The sequence below is a fragment of the Buteo buteo genome, chromosome 29 (assembly GCF_964188355.1).
Source record: "Buteo buteo chromosome 29, bButBut1.hap1.1, whole genome shotgun sequence".
Lineage (NCBI taxonomy): Eukaryota > Metazoa > Chordata > Aves > Accipitriformes > Accipitridae > Buteo > Buteo buteo.
This window is the reverse complement of record NC_134199.1, coordinates 500,018-515,061: the sequence shown is the minus strand read 5'-3', so window position 1 is coordinate 515,061 and position 15,044 is coordinate 500,018. Positions and strand designations below refer to the sequence as shown.

At 69.4% G+C, this 15,044-nt stretch overlaps 2 protein-coding genes and 1 long non-coding RNA gene across 3 annotated transcripts in view; 2 read left to right on the top strand and 1 right to left on the bottom strand.

Moving 5' to 3' along the window:
• The window catches only part of RBM14 (RNA binding motif protein 14), a 23,295-nt gene extending 23,137 nt beyond the window's left edge, over window positions 1–158 (top strand). The window contains exon 2 of the mRNA XM_075018343.1: window positions 56–158. Within this exon, the coding sequence (XP_074874444.1) occupies window positions 56–66 (11 nt within the window). The 3' untranslated portion in view covers window positions 67–158. The remainder of the gene's footprint in view (window positions 1–55) is intronic.
• SPTBN2 (spectrin beta, non-erythrocytic 2) overlaps window positions 1–15,044 on the bottom strand; it is a 23,300-nt gene extending 8,256 nt beyond the window's left edge. The window contains exons 1-20 of the mRNA XM_075018338.1: window positions 14,844–15,044; window positions 11,245–11,396; window positions 10,214–10,387; window positions 8,727–8,818; window positions 8,553–8,633; window positions 8,122–8,237; window positions 7,893–8,005; window positions 7,073–7,260; window positions 6,860–6,977; window positions 6,629–6,787; window positions 5,551–5,853; window positions 5,303–5,456; window positions 4,021–4,891; window positions 3,772–3,909; window positions 2,215–2,971; window positions 1,919–2,121; window positions 1,749–1,839; window positions 1,446–1,592; window positions 1,105–1,368; window positions 41–265 (exon numbers count right to left, since the gene is read on the bottom strand). Coding sequence (XP_074874439.1) covers window positions 41–265; window positions 1,105–1,368; window positions 1,446–1,592; window positions 1,749–1,839; window positions 1,919–2,121; window positions 2,215–2,971; window positions 3,772–3,909; window positions 4,021–4,891; window positions 5,303–5,456; window positions 5,551–5,853; window positions 6,629–6,787; window positions 6,860–6,977; window positions 7,073–7,260; window positions 7,893–8,005; window positions 8,122–8,237; window positions 8,553–8,633; window positions 8,727–8,818; window positions 10,214–10,387; window positions 11,245–11,396; window positions 14,844–15,000 — 4,503 coding nt within the window. The 5' untranslated portion in view covers window positions 15,001–15,044. The remainder of the gene's footprint in view (window positions 1–40; window positions 266–1,104; window positions 1,369–1,445; window positions 1,593–1,748; window positions 1,840–1,918; window positions 2,122–2,214; window positions 2,972–3,771; window positions 3,910–4,020; window positions 4,892–5,302; window positions 5,457–5,550; window positions 5,854–6,628; window positions 6,788–6,859; window positions 6,978–7,072; window positions 7,261–7,892; window positions 8,006–8,121; window positions 8,238–8,552; window positions 8,634–8,726; window positions 8,819–10,213; window positions 10,388–11,244; window positions 11,397–14,843) is intronic.
• On the top strand, window positions 5,748–7,233 carry LOC142025701 (uncharacterized). The gene is made up of 3 exons (XR_012648707.1): window positions 5,748–5,885; window positions 6,776–6,958; window positions 7,100–7,233. It is a non-coding gene; the product is annotated as an uncharacterized LOC142025701 (long non-coding RNA).

The window sequence follows — 15,044 nt, the reverse complement described above, 5'->3', positions numbered from 1 at the left end:
GGTGCCGGGGGTCTCCTCCCACGACCGGGACCCCACTCACGATCTCGTCCTCCAGGTCGCGGTTGAACTGGTGCTCCTCCTTGGAGGCCAGGAGCTTTCGGCAACGCTCCCGCAGCGGCTCCCGCAGCCCCAAAAACTGCTCCTCCACGGCACGGACCTGCCCCTGCACCTCGGCCGCGCTGGCGTCCTCCCGGCTGAGGGCCTGCGCCTGCGCCCGGATCGCCTCCACCTCCTTCTCCCGCACCGCCGTCTGCTTCTCCAGCATCTGCCCAGGGCACGGGGAGGGTGAGTGACCCCGCGCCGGGCACCCCGCCATGCCGGGCACCCTTCCCTGCACACCTCCATCCCCTGTACCCTGTCCCCACGCACCCCCTGTGCCAGGCACCCCATTCCCATGCACCCCGTCTCCTGCACCCATCCCCATCCACCCCATCCCTGTGCACCCCTGTCCTCTGCACCCCATCCTCGTGCACCCCCTGTGCTGGGTGCCCCTTACTTCTGCACCCTTGTGCCCTGTCTCCCATCTCCTGCACCCCATACCCTGCACCCCGTCCCCGTGCACCCCCTGTCCCCGTGCACCCCATCTCCTGCACCCCATCCCCTGCACCCTGTCCCCTGCACCCCTGCCCCCATGCACCCCTGTCCCCATGCACCCCATCTCCTGCACTCTGTTCCTATGCACCCCATCTCCTGCACCCTGTCCCCTGCACCCCTGTCCCCGTGCACCCCATCTCCTGCACCCCATCTCCTACACCCTGTCCCCGTGCACCCGCTGTCCCCGTGCACCCCCTGTCCCCATGCACCCCATCCCCTGCACCCCGTCCCCTGCACCCCGTCCCCTGCACCCCTGTCCCCATGCACCCCTGTCCCCATGCACCCCATCTCCTGCACTCTGTTCCTATGCACCCCATCTCCTGCACCCTGTCCCCGTGCACCCCATCTCCTGCACTCTGTTCCTATGCACCCCATCTCCCGCACCCTGTCCCCTGCACCCCTGTCCCCGTGCACCCCATCTCCTGCACCCCGTCCCCCGCACCCCGTCCCCTGCACCCCTGTCCCCCCCAAGCCCCGTCCCTGCAGACCCCGTCCCCCCGCCGGACCCACCTGCTGCTTCTTGAGCAGGATGTTGACGCTGGTAAGATCCTTGCCGTAGTCGTCGGAGCGCAGCTGGGCATGCACGCCGGACAGCCAGCCCCGCAGCGCCGCGCAGGACTGGGCGCACAGCTCGGCGCGGTTGGCGTCGAACAGGCGCCGCGCCTTTGTCCGCGTGGTCGACTCCAGCTCGTCCCACAGCCCCCGCAGCGCCGCCAGCTTCTCCGTCACCACCGTCCCCAGCTCCGGCTTCACCGACACCAGCTGCTGGCCCTCCTGCCGGGGATACTGGTGTCAGCAGGGCCGCGGCAGTGGGGGGTCCCGGCGCCCCGGCCTCGCCCCGGACCCCCCACCTTCTCCATCTTCTCCAGCCAGCCCTTGTTGGCGGCCAGCTCGGCCGCGAAGGCCTGGTGCTTCTGCCACTTGGTGTGCAGGTTGCGGGCCTCCTCATAGGAGACGTCCTGGGCCGTCAGCATCTTCTCGTTGATCCAGAGCGTGAGCTGCCAGGGGGGAGAGTGGGAACAGGGTTGTTACGCCGTGCCAGCTCCATCCCGTCCCTGTTCCCATCCCTCCTCATCCCATCCTCGTTCCCATCTTCAGCCCGTCCTCACCCCCATCCCCACCCCATCCCGTCCCTCCCGGTGTCCCGCGCTCACCTCCTGCCCGTCCTGCAGGAACCGCTGCAGCTCCCAGTTGTCCCGTAGCCGCCCCAGCAGCTCCTGGGCTGTGTCCCGGTTCTTCTGGTGCCTGCGGCGAGGGCAGGGGATGACGGCTGGGCCAGAGACCCCGGCGGTGAGGCTGGGCCACGACATGGGGGTCCCCTCACCTGCTCTCCACCGAATCCACCGTCTCCTGCACCTTGTCGGCGTGGAGGCTGCCCTCGGCCACCAGCTTGCGGCCGGCGGCTACCAGCCCCTGGACACGTTCCCCGTTGGCCTCCATGGTGGCCATGAAGTCCTCGTGCTTCTTGACGGAAGCCTCGGCTCCCGGCAGCGTGCTGGGCATCTCCGTGTGCGACAGGGCATACTCCTGCACAGGGCACCGGACCGGGCGTCACCGCCATCCCTCCAGCACACGAGGGTCCCCCCCTCCGCCGCCGGTTTCACCTCCCCAGCTGCTCACCTGGGTGCTGAGGACGCCCTCGACCTGCTTGGAGTCACGGAGGAAGAGTTGGAAGGCGAAGGCTTGGGAGAGGAGATGGTGGCGGTTCTCCCACATCCTCCCCAGCTCCTCCCAACCCGTGTCCAGAGCTTCCAGGCGCTGGTGCAGAAAGACGTGCTGCGCGTCCGTCTGTCCCTGCGTCACCTCCCGGCCCACGGCTCGCGTGCTGCGGTAGTCGTCGCCGTAGTGGGCGATCTCCTTACGGATGCTCTCGTGCTGACTCAGCAACCGTTCGGCCTCGGCCAGGGTGGCCGGCACGTCCTCGGAGGCCACGGCCGTCTGGGTGCGGGATAGCCAGGCCTGGAAGGCGGCCAGATCCCGCAGAAAGCCCTGCAGCTTGCTGGCTTCCCCCAACGACTCCTCGCGTCGCCGCAGGCTGCGGCACAGCTCGTCCCACACCGCCTCGATGGCCGACAGCCGGGCCAGGATGGCGGGAGCCTGTTCCGGGTGTTCGGCCGCCAACTTCTCCGCCTCAGCTCGCAAGTCCCGCACCTTGCCCTGGATGGCTTCTAGGTCGCGTTCCATGCCCGAGAGCTTGCGCTGCAGGGCCATGACGCCGGCCAGGTCGTTGCCCAGCCCCTGTGTCGACTCGATCACCTTCGTCTTCTCCCGCATCCAGGACGTGGTCTCGTTGCACTCCAGGTGGTAGTTCTGGATGTTCAGGGCCGACGTCAGCGCCTCCTTCTTCTGGTCGGCCAGCGCGCGGAACCGCTCCCACCTGTGTGGCACCGGGGTCAGGGGGAACGCCTCTGCCGGCACCGCACCCGGAGCGGCCCACCCTGCCCGCGGCTGCCCAGCTGTCCTGCCTGGAGCATCGTCCTGCCTGCCTGGAGCAGCCATCCCTGCCTGGAGCATCCCTGCCTGGAGCATCATCCTGCCTGCCTGGAGCACCCATCCCTGCCTGGAGCACCCATCCCTGCTCAGAGCATCATCCTGCCTGGAGCATCCCTGACTGGAGCATCATCCTGCCTGCCTGGAGCACCCATCCCTGCCTGGAGCATCGTCCTGCCTGCCTGGAGCACCCATCCCTGCACAGAGCATCACCCTACCCACAGCATCCCTGCTCAGAGCATCATCCTGCCTGGAGCATCCCTGCCTGGAGCATCATCCTGCCTGCCTGGAGCACCCATCCCTGCCTGGACCATCATCCTGCCTGCCTGAGCACCCGTCCCTGCACGGAGCATCACCCTACCCACAGCATCCCTGCTCAGAGCATCATCCTGCCCACAGCATCCCTGCCTGGAGCATCATCCTGCCTGCCTGGAGCACCCATCCCTGCCTGGAGCATCTGTCCCTGCCTGGACCATCATCCTGCCTGCCTGAGCACCCATCCCTACCCGGAGCATCATCCTGCCTGTAGCATCATCCTGCCTGCCTGGAGCATCATGCTGCCTGCCTGAAGCAACTGTCCCTGCCTGGAGCATCACCCTGCCCACAGCATCCCTGCCTGGAGCGTCGTCCTGCCTGGAGCTGCCCTGCCAGAACCACCCCTGCCTGCCCGCAGCACCCGCCACCCACCTGGCGTTGAGCTGCTCGCGGGTGGCACGGATGCTCTCCTGGTTGCGCTGGTCGGTGGCCAGCAGCTGGTCGGCGATGCGGTTGACAGCGGCCACGCGGGACGCCAGGTTATTCATCTCCGGCTCCAGCGTCTCAAAGCTGCAGGCAGGGAGCAGGGACAGGGGCTCAGCACCCACCAGGAAGGACCAGGATGTGTCGGGAAGGACCGGGCCGTTCTGGGAAGCGGGGGGATCCGGTGCCGGCGCTCACCGCTGCTGCACCACCTCCAGGTCCTCCAGCTTGTCGGGGACGTGCATGGCGTGCAGCCACTGCTCCTTCTCGCCCACCCACAGCCCGCAGGCGTCCGCCTCGCTGCGCATGGTGTAGAGGCTGAGAGCGTCCTGCAGGTCCTGCCGCCGGCGCTCGGCTCGCGCCGCCAATTCCTGGTAACGCCGCTCCAGCGCCGGCAGCCGACCGGCCGCGCCGGGAAAGTCGGCGAAGGCGGGCGGCAGGGCGCGAGCCTGTTCGTGCAGGGCGTCGATGGCGGGGCGGTGGCTCCGCACCTCCTCCTGCACTTCCCGGTGCTGCCGGGCCAGGCTGCGGGTGGAATACTCGTCGTGGCCCATCTCGGGGCTGGATGCCAGGCGCAGGGCATCCTCCAACCAGGCCTCCGTGTCCGCCGCCTCCGCCTGGAACTGGAAGAAGCCGGCGGCTTCCCGCAGGCGTCGCTCGCGTTCGGCCGCCAGCTCGGCCAACGCTCGCCAACGTCCTTCCATCTCCCGTACCCTCTCGGCCACCTCGGCCGCCCCTAGCCGGCCCTCGGCCACCAGACCCCGGCCCCGGGCAAGCGCCTGCTCCAGTGGCCCCGCACGCCCGCTCAGCTCCCCGCGGAAGGCGTCGTGCTGGCTCAGCAGGCGCAGGGAGCTGGTCAGATCCCGGCCGACGTCCTCAGAGGAGAGGAGACGTTCCTGCTCCCGCATCCAGGCTTCTTCCTCCCCGGTGTCCCAGAAAAATTTCCAGAGCCGCCGCGATTCCTCCAGCCGAGCCCGGCGCTGTCCTGCCAGCTCCGCCAGCTCCCGGTAACGCAGTTCCAGCGTGGCCACGCGCTCCCGCACCGCTGCCGGCTCGCAGGGCTGGTAGCCTGCGGGGACCCCCAGCAGGTCCCTGAGGGGGGCTCGGGGTGCACTGGCTGCCCCGGGGGGGCTGGGGGACATCCCAGGGGTTTGGGGGTCCAGGGGGCTCTGGCCACACTGGGGGGCTGGGGTCGGGGGACATCCTGGAGTTTAGGGGTCTGGGCCACTCCTGGGTTTTGGAGGTCCAGGGTGCACCCACACTGGGGGTCTGGGGTCCAAGGTCGAGGGATGCCCTGGGGGTTGGGGGTCTCGGGTCATCCCAGGGTCTGGGGGTTCGGGGTACACTGGCCCCCCAGGGGTCTGGGGGCCAGGGTGCTCCAGCCCTCCTGGGGATCGGGGGTCTGGGACGGTCCCCTGCCAGCATGCACCGGGGGTCCCGGGGGTCCCCAGGGTCTGCGGGGTGCCCTGGCCACACTCACCCTCACCGGGCACGGCGAATCGCTGCGCCGCGGCGCTCACCGCCCGCACCCGCTCCGCCTGCGCCGCGATGTCGGCCTCCACCAGCGCGTGGATCTGCAGCAGGTCGTCCACCCCGTGCAGGTGCTTCCCCAAATCCTGCGACTGCAGCCGACCCTACGGGATTGGGGAGGGGGGGACACGGCGGCGTCAGGGTCCGGCCGCCGCGTCGTCGTCCCCCGGCTCCCTGCGCCCGCCGCCACGCCGGTACCTTCATCTCCTCCATCCAGTCCATGAGATGCGCCAGGTCCTGCAGCATCTTCTGCAGCTCCAGGTGCAGCAGCAGCCGCTCACGGCGGGCAGCCACCAGCTGCCGGAGGAAATCCCAAAGCCGAACCACGTTGTCGCGACGAGTCAGGACGCGGCGGATGTCGTGGTAACGCTCAGCCTCCAGCTCGGCCGCCACCGCGCTCACCGCCTGCACCCGCTCGCTGTAAGCCACAATGTCCGTCTCGATGGCCTCGTGTTTCCGCACCGCTGCCTCCACCGCCGACATGTCCGTCCCGAAGTTGTCCTGAGAGGGGGACGGCGAGACATAAGGGCAGGGTAGGAGCTGGCCCCTCTGTCCCTGGGGACCCCCAGTCACCCCGAGGTCAATAGGGGGTGGCAATGGGGAGCAGGACCACCAGACACCTGGGGTCCCCAGAGTTGATGCAGTAGGGAGCAGGACCCCCAGATACCTCAGGTTCTGGGGGTTGGTGGGCATGGGGAGTGGGACCCCCAAACACCTTGGGTCCCCGGGGTTGGTGGCAGTGGGGAGCGGGACCCCCAGACACCTTGGGTTCCTGGGGACAGTGGTGGTGGAGAGCGGGGCCCCTGAACACCTGGGGTCTCCAGGGTCGGTGGCAGTGGGGAGCGGGACCCCCAGACACCTCAGGTCCTGGGGGTTGGTGGCCGTGGGGAGTGGGACCCCCAAACGCCGTGGGTCCCCAGGGTTGGTAGCAGTGGGGAGCGGGACCCCCAGACACCTCAGGTCCTGGGGGTTGGTGGCCGTGGGGAGCGGGACCCCCAAACGCCTTGGGTCCCTGGGGACAGTGGTGGTGGAGAGCAGGACACCCGAACACCTGGGGTCTCCGGGGTCAGTGGCAGTGGGGAGCGGGACCCCCAGACACCTCGGGTCTTGGGGGTTGGTGGCCGTGGGGAGCGGGACCCCCAAACGCCTTGGGTCCCCAGGGTCGGTGGCAGTGGGGAGCAGGACCCTCGAACACCCGGGTCCCTGGGGTCATTGAGTGGGGGTAGCAGTGGGGAGCGGGACCCCCATCGACCCAGTCCCCCCCACCGACCGGCACCTGAGAGACGAGGCGCTGGTTCTCGCTCAGCCAAGTCTCCCGCATGGCCGCCTTGCGATCGAATCGCGCCGCCAGCTGCTCCAGCTTCTCCTGCCGGATGAGCTCGGTGCGCAGCGCCAGCTCCCGCTCGTGCTCCGCTTTTTCCAGCCGTTCCCAGGCCTGCCGGCACGACTCCCCATCAGCCCCGGTAAGGTACGGCACGGCACCGCGCCGCCACTGTCCCCGTCTCACCTTGTTGATGTCGGAGATGAGTTTCCCCTCCCGCGGCACGTAGACCTTCTGGTTGTTGGCCCGCATCCGGCTCTGGATGGTGAAGAGCAGCACCTCCAGGTTGCCCTTCTCCATGAACCTGGAAAGGGGGGAGAGGCGATGCTGAGCCCCCCCGCCGTACACCCCCAGCCCAGCCGGGGCGCAGTGGGGCCGGTGTGGGGTCGGGGGGCTCACTTGGGGGGCTTCTCGACGGTGCGGTAGGTGTTGAAAGCCTGGAGCTGGTTCTGGACGCCGGGCAGCGCGTTGGCCAACTGCCGGTCGTTGAGGGTGAGGATGGTCTGTTCGATCCAGCCCAGCAGCTCGCCCGCCAGCTCCTCGTACTTCCCCACCAGCTCCTCCGCCTCCCGCGCCGCGTCCAGCACCTGCGGCGCCGGCCGTCTGTCCATCTGCTGTCCGTCCCCCCCCCTTCCCTGCTCCGCCGGCCCCGGCTCATCCCGCCAGCCATCTGCCCGCCACCTGCCCACGCTCCGTCCTGCCGGATCCCTGCCCGGCCGCCTGTCCGGCCCTCCGTCGAGCGTCCACCTCCTCCCTCCAGCCGCCCGTCTGTCTGTCCATCCATGTAGGCACCCATTCAGCTGTCTGTCCATCTCCTCTCTCCCTCCCTCTAGCCGGCCGGCCGGGCGTCCATCCGTTTGGGCACCCCTCTCCATCCATCTGTCGGTCCATCCCTTTGTCCTCCTCTCCATCTAGCTGTCCATCCTCTCTCTCTGTCCGTCTGTCCATCCATTTGGGCGCCCATTCAGCTGCCTGCCCATCTCCTCTCTCCATCTGTCTGTCTGTCTGTCCACCCCTTTGTCCTCCTTTCCATCCAGCTGTCCATCTCCCCTCTCTCTCTCTGTCTGTCTGTCCATCCCTTCGGGCCCTCATCCATCTTCTTCCTCCATTCCTCTGCCCCCCCCATTCACCTCTCTGCCCCTCTCTCCCTCCCTCCAGCCCTCCGTCCGTCCATCTGTCTGTCCGCCTGTCCATCCGCCAGCCCCCTCTGCCCCGTCACCTTCCCGATGCGCTTCCCCTCCACCGCCAGCGCCTTCATCTTGGAGAAGTAGTGGTAGAAGGTGGCCACGTAGGTGATGATGGACTTCTCATCCGGCTGGTCCACGTTGACGTCTGCGGGGAGCAGAGTGTGGGGGGTGAGTGCAGCCGGCCCCCGCAGCCCCCCACAGCCCCCCGTACCCCCCACAACCCCCCCGCAGCCCCCCCACGGCCCCCCAGCTCCTCCTCACCCTCAGGATCCAGCAGCTTGGTCAGACCGAGCTCGCGCTCGGCCAGGTTGAAGGCGCTTTGCAGGTTGTAGTGCGCGTTGCATCGCCGCAACGCGTCCATGTCCACCAGGTCCGGCCTGGGCAGCGGGAGAACCTCAGCCCCACAGCCCCTGCCCCACGGCTCGCCCCGCGCCCCACCTCCCCATCCTGCACCCCGCGTGCTGCGCCCCACGTCCCGCATCCCGCATCTCGCATCCCCGCACCCCGCGTGCTGCGCCCCACGTCCCGCATCCCGCATCTCACATCCCCGCACCCCGCATCCCACACAGAAGTCACCGTGTGCCCCACGGCCCCTGCCCCACACAGATGTCACGTCCCCTGCCCTGTGCCCCACGGCCCCTGCCCCACGGCCCCTGCCCCACGCCACCACCGCCATGCGCCCCCCGCCCCACCTGTGCTTGTGGATGATGGCGTTGAAGGCCAGCCCGTCCCGCCAGCTCGTGGTGAAGTTGTGCACGTTCACGTTCGGGTACCTGCCAGGCGCCAGGGTGAAGGCTCAGCCTGGGACCCCCAGGACCCCCCGGGATCCCCCAGGACCCCCCCGGGACCCCCTGCCCCACGCTCACCCTGCCGTCTTCATCTGGCACCAGAGCAGCAGCGCGTCCTTGGCCGACTTCTTCTCCTTGTTGTCCTCTGTCTCCACGCTGATGTCCTGGATCTGGGGGGGAAGCGTGGGGTGAGGGGGGGCACCGGACCACCCCATGGCTGGGGATGGGGGGGGGGGGCTCCGGACTGGGGCAGGGGGCTCCAAGGTGGGGGCACAGACCCACAGCAGGTGCAGGGACCCCATAGTGGGTTCGGGGACCCCCACGGTGGGTGCAAGATCCCCACAGCAGAGGCAGGGACTCCTGCTGTAGATGTAGGGACCCCACAGCAGGTGCAGGGACCCCTGCAGTGGGTGCAAGACCCCCGTGGCAGATGCAGGGACACCGACGGCAGAGGCAGGGACCCCCATAGTGGGTGCAAGACCCCCATGGCAGATGCAGGGACCCCGTGGCAGATGTAGGGACCCCTGCCATAGATGTAGGGACCCCACAGCAGGTGCAGGGACCCCCACAGTGGGTGCAGGACCCCCATGGCAGATGCAGGGACACCCATGGCAGAGGCAGGGACCCCCGCAGCAGAGGCAGGGACCCCCACGGTGGGTGCAAGACCCCCGTGGCACATGCAGGGACCCCCGCGGCAGATGCAGGACCCCCATGGCAGACGCAGGGATGCCTGCTGTAGATGTAGGGACTAAGTAGCAGGTGCAGGGACCCCCATGGTGGGTGCAAGACCCCCATGACACACACAGGGACCCCCATAGCAGATGCAGGACCCCCATGGCAGAGGCAGGGACCCCCATGGAAGCTGCAAGACCCCTGCGGCACATGCAGGGATCCCTATGGCAGATGGAGGGACCCCCGTGGCAGAGGCAGGGACCCTCAGAGTGGGTGCAAAACCCCCATGGCACATGCAGGGACCCCCACAGCAGATGCAGGGACCCCCATGGCAGAGGTAGGGACCCCTGCCATAGATGTAGAAACCCCGCAGCAGAGGCAGGGACCGCCACAGTGGGTGCAAGACCCCTGCGGCAGAGGGAGGGACCCTCACGGTGGGTGCAAGACCCTCATGGCAGGTGCAGAGACCCCTGTGACACATGCAGGGACCCCCATGGCAGATGCAGGGACCCCTGCCATAGATGTAGGAACCCTGCAGCAGAAGCAGGGACCCCCAGAGTGGGTGCAAGACCCCCATGGCAGATGCCAGGACACCCGTGGCAGAGGCAGGAACCCCCGCGGCAGAGGCAGGGACCCCCACGGCGGGTGCAAGACCCCCATGGCAGATGCAGGGACCCCTGCGGCAGAGGGAGGGACCCCCACAGTGGGTGCAAGACCCCCATGGCAGATGCAGGGACCCCTGCGGCAGAGGGAGGGACCCTCACAGTGGGTGCAAGGCCCCCGTGGGAGATGCAGGGACCCCCACGGCAGCTGCAGGGACCCCCGCGGCAGAGGCAGAGACCCCCACGGAAGCTGCAGGGCCCCCCGCTCCGCTGCGCCGGGGGTGGCGGTACCTGGAAGCGGAGGATGATGGTCCAGACGAGGCCGAGGGTGAGGCGGTGGTTGCCGTCCACGATGTCGTGGGAGCCCACGTTCTCCAGGTGAACTCGCTGCTCCTTGAGGAACTGCAGCGCCTTGTCCACGTTCTCCAGGCAGTGGATCCGCATCCGGCCCTTGGTGGGCTTGGGCTGGACGGGGCAGGGGCAGGGGTCAGGCCCCCCACCCCGGCACACGGGGAGGGGGTCCCGGGGGCTGGAGGTGCCAAGGAGGGTCAGCGGGGGTGGTGGGGTCTCAGGGAAGGGGTGCACGGATGCCAGAGTCCCAGGAAAGGGGGTCCTGGGAAAGGGGTCCTGGGGAAGGGGTCCTGGGTCTGGGGGTCCTAGGGAAGGGGTCCTGGGTCTGGGGGTCCTGGGGAAGGGGGTGTCTGGGGGTCCTGGGGAAGGGGTGTCTGGGGGTCCTGGGGAAGGGGTCCTGGGTCTGAGAGTCCTGGGGAAGGGAGTACCGGGGGTCTCAGGGAAGAGGTCCCAGTTCTGGGTGTCCTGGGTTTGTGGGTCCTGGGGAAGGGGGTGCCTGGGGGGTCCAGGGGAAGGGGTCCCAGGTCTGGGGGTCCTGGGGAAGGGGGTGCCTGGGGGGTCCCAGAGAAGGGGTCCCGGGTTTGGGGGTCCTGGGGAAGGGGGTGCCTGGGGGTCCCAGAGAAGGGGTCCTGGGTCTGAGAGTCCTGGGGAAGGGAATGCCGGGGGTCTCAGGGAAGAGGTCCCAGTTCTGGGTGTCCTGGGTTTGTGGGTCCTGGGGAAGGGGGTGCCTGGGGGGTCCCAGGGAAGAGGTCCCAGTTCTGGGGGTCCTGGGGAAGGGGGTGCCTGGGGGGTCCTGGGAAAGGGGTCCCGCATTTGGGGGTCCCAGAGAGGGTTGCCCCAGCACTGGGGTCCCAGGGAAGGGGCACCCGAACACCGGGAGTCCCAGGGAAGTGGGTGCCTGGGTGTTGCGGGGATGGGGTGCCCACCCACGGGGGTCCCTGGGGGGGTTGTGTGTGAGGGTCCCCACTCACCAGCTGCTCCCCCGACAGCACCTCCAGCAGGCGCAGCAGCATGCGGCCGTCCCGCAGGTCGCTGTACAGGTCCCCCAGCCGGCAGGTCCCCCGCGCCAGGTGGGAGTTCACCCATTTGGTGAAGGTCTTCTTCTGCACCGCCTCGCGCTCGTCTGGGGGGGGGGTGTCAGCGTGAGGGGGGGGTCCAGAGACCCCCACCCCCCCACCAGAGACCCCCATCCCAGCTGGAGTTAGGGGGCCAGGACCCCCAACCCGGGGCAGCACCATGAGGCCGGGACCCCCATCGGTGGGACCAGAGAGCCAGGTAACCCACCCCCCCAGCCGGGGGTCCAGGGGTCCCGGCCCCCCCCCCCCAAACCCAGGGGACCCAGGCGTTCGGGGACCCCTGATGGGGGGCAGGGGGGGGGCTGGGGGGTGCTCGGCTCCCCGTGACAGCCGTGCCCGGCGCCGGCCCCCGGATTAGCGGTAAGAGGATTTGGGGCTGGACCGTGGGGGGCTGGGGGGGGATTGGGGGGTTTTGGGAGGCTGCAGGGGGGCTAGGGGGGGAGATTGGGGGGGGTTGGGGGGGATTAGGGGGTTTTGGGGGGGCGCAGGGGGTTTTGGGGAGCTCTGAGGGGGGGCTGGGGGGATTGGGGGGTCTTGGGGGGGCCGCGGGGGGCTGGGAGGGAGATTGGGGAGTTTTGGGGGGCCGTGGTGGGTTTTGGGGGGGACATTGGGGGGTTTGAGGGGGCTGTGGGCAGGGCGGGGGGGCGATTGGGGTGTTTTGGGGGGCCGCAGGGGGTTTTGGGGGGCCATGGGGGACTGGGACAGCTGGAAGGTGCCTGGGGCGAAGGCACACACGCGTGCAGCGCGGCCCGAAGCCCACCACCACGCACACGCGTGTGCGCCGCTGACCAGGACCCACCGCCACGCACACGCGTGTCCACCCACACCCCCTCCCAACACACACACGCGTGCACACCGCCAGCCGGCAGGTGCCGGGGTGGGAGGCACGCGTGTGCAGGGCCGGCGGTCAGGTGCGTCGCACACGCGTGTGATCAGGCGTGCGAGGTACCGCGCGGGCACCGTCAGGCGAGCGGCCGCCACGCAGGGTCACGGCGCGCACACGCGTGTGCGGGGCGCAGGTACGGCCACGCGCAGGCGGGCACACGGCGCACACGCGTGGGCGTGTCACGGGGAGGGGGGGACAGGGTCCAGCTTGGGGGGGGGCACACGCGTGCCAATGCCGCCCCCCCTCCCCCCAGCCCCTGTTTGCTCAGCCAAGGCTGGACCAGACTCCAGCCCCTGGGGACGGTGTCGGGGGGGGGACACACGCAGCCGGACACCTGGGTGTCCCCCCCCCGGACACCGGGGTCCCCCCCCAGACACCTGGGTCCCTGCTGCTCCCAGGGGGTATGAGTGTCCCCCCCCCCAGTTGAGGGGTCCCAGGCACCCACCACCAGCCCCTCCCCACCCAGGCATCCGAGTGCACCCCCGCCCCCCACCCCCACCCCAAAAGGGACCCAGGTATCCGGGGGCGTCGGGCGTCACCCCCCCCCCGCGGGGTTTGGGTGTGACGGTTTCGGGGTGCGGGGGGGGGGCGTGTGTGTGCTGTGGTTTCAGGGAGGTTCGTGGGAACCTGGAGGGATCTATAGGGTCGGGGGGGGGGACGGAACCGGGAATGGGGGGGGGGGGCAGCTGCAGGGTCTGGGGGGGGGACCCAGATGGACCCGGGGGGGGGCACCTATAGAACCTCAAGAGACACCCGTAGGGTCCTGGAAAACACCTATAGGGCTCGGCGGGGGGAGGCAGAGTGACTTTGGGGGGGGGCAGAGTGTCCGGGGGGGGCACAGAGAGACTTGGGGGGCACAGATGGGGCCTACAGGGACGGGGGGGGGACCCAGGGGGACCGGGAGGCCCTGGGGGGGGTGTCCCAGCACATACTGGGGGTCCCCATCCCCCTGGGGGGGTCACCCCCGGGAGGGCGGGGGTGGGGGGGCCTGTCCATCCGTGTGTCCCCCCCCCGTCTCACCTTGGAGCTGCTTGAAGCGGAGCTGGGCCGGGCTGGCAGCGGCCGGGCAGAGCCGGGGGGCGGCGGGGGGCACGGGGGGGCAGTGGGCCATGGTGGGGGGGGGGACACGGGTGGGGGGGACACACGGTGGGGGGGAGAGAGCGGGGTGCCGTGGGGCCCGACACCGCGACGGGGCCGGGAGGGCGAGGGCGGCGCCGGGATTTATGTCGGAACAGGTCGGACGGCTAAGCGTGCGCACGCGTGTGCGCCCGGGCACGCGTGTGCGCCCGGCGGTCGCGCGTGCGCTCGCGTCCCGTCCGCAGGTGCACACGCGTGACGGACGGGCGGGCGTGCACGCGCGTGTGCGTGTCGACGCGGGCGGGCGAGGGGGGGGCGCGGCGGCGGCCGCACGCGAGCGTGTCCCCCGCGTGTGCCGGCGTGCACGCCCGTGCGCGTGCGGCCGCGCCTGCGTGTGCGTGCGCGCACGCGGGCACACGCGTGTTCGCGCGCCCGTGCGGCCGCGTGCACCTGCGCCCTTGCGCACGCGGCTGCGTGTGCACCTGCGTGTGCGTGGGCACGCCCCGGGGGGGGGCACTCGCGCGCCTGCGTCCCCCGAGCTCCACCAGCGCCGCTGCCCCCCCCAGGGACCCCGACCTCCTTCCTCCTGCCCCCCTACCCTGGTTTTTTTGGGCCCCCGCCCCCCATTTTAGGGTGCCCCCCCATGTGAGGGTGCCCCCCCCTGTGTTTTAGGATGCCCCCCCCCCCCAAAACTTTTGAGGTCCCTCCCTATTTTGGGATGCCCCCTCCTATTTGGAGGTGCTCCCCCCTGCTTTTGGGGTGCCCCCCCCATTTTGAGGTGCTCCCCCTTGTTTTTGGGGTCCCCCCCCGTTTTGAGGTGCTCCCCCTTGGTTTTGGGGTCCCCCCCCCGTTTTGAGGTGCTCCCTGCTGTTTTTAGGCTGGCCCCCATCTTTTGAGTGCTCCCCCTTGGTTTTGGGGTGCCCTTCCCTATTTCGAGGTGCTCCCCCCTGCTTTCGGGGTCCCCCCGTTTTGAGGTGCTCCTGCTTGTTTTAGGGGCGCCCCCCCGTTTTGAGGGGCACCCCCTTGTTTTGGGGGATACCCTCCCCTGTTTCGAGGTGCTCCCTGCTGTTTTTAGGGTACCCCCCCCCTTTTGAGGTGCTCCCTTTTGTTTTAGGGGTGCCCCCCCTCTTTTGAGGTGCTCCCCCCTGCTTTTGGGACTACTCCCCATCTTTTGAGCTGCTCCTCTTTGTTTTTGGGGTGCCCCCGCCCTGTTTTGAGGTGCTCCCCCTTGTTTTGGGGGTCCCCCCTGTCTCGAGGTGCTCCCTGCCATTTTTAAAGTACCCCCCCCACACCTTTTGAGGCGCTCCTTTTTGTTTTAGGGGTGCCCCCCCCTATTTTGAGGCGCTCCCCCCTGCTCTTGGGGTACCCCCGCCACCCCCCATGTCGTCCCCCTCCCCATTTTGGGGCGCTCCCCCCTTTTTTTACCTTTCTCCCCTGCGGCTTTAGCGGGGAGCGTATGTGTCCCCACACCCCCCCCACACACACACTATTTTTTGGGGTGCCGTGTGTGTCCCCCCCCCCTTCCCCGTACCGGCCAGCGCCTTGATGCGGGAGCGCTCGAAGCGTCGAGCCGAGCTGCCTTCATGGTCGCCCTCCTCCTCCTCCTCCTCGGCCCCGTCCCAGCGGTTGTTGACGTCGCCGTACTGCCGCTGCAGCTCCAGGCTGTCGTAGGCCGGGGGGGACAGCATGGCCGCCCTGGGGGGGTCCTGCCACCGGGGGGGGGGGGTCCTGG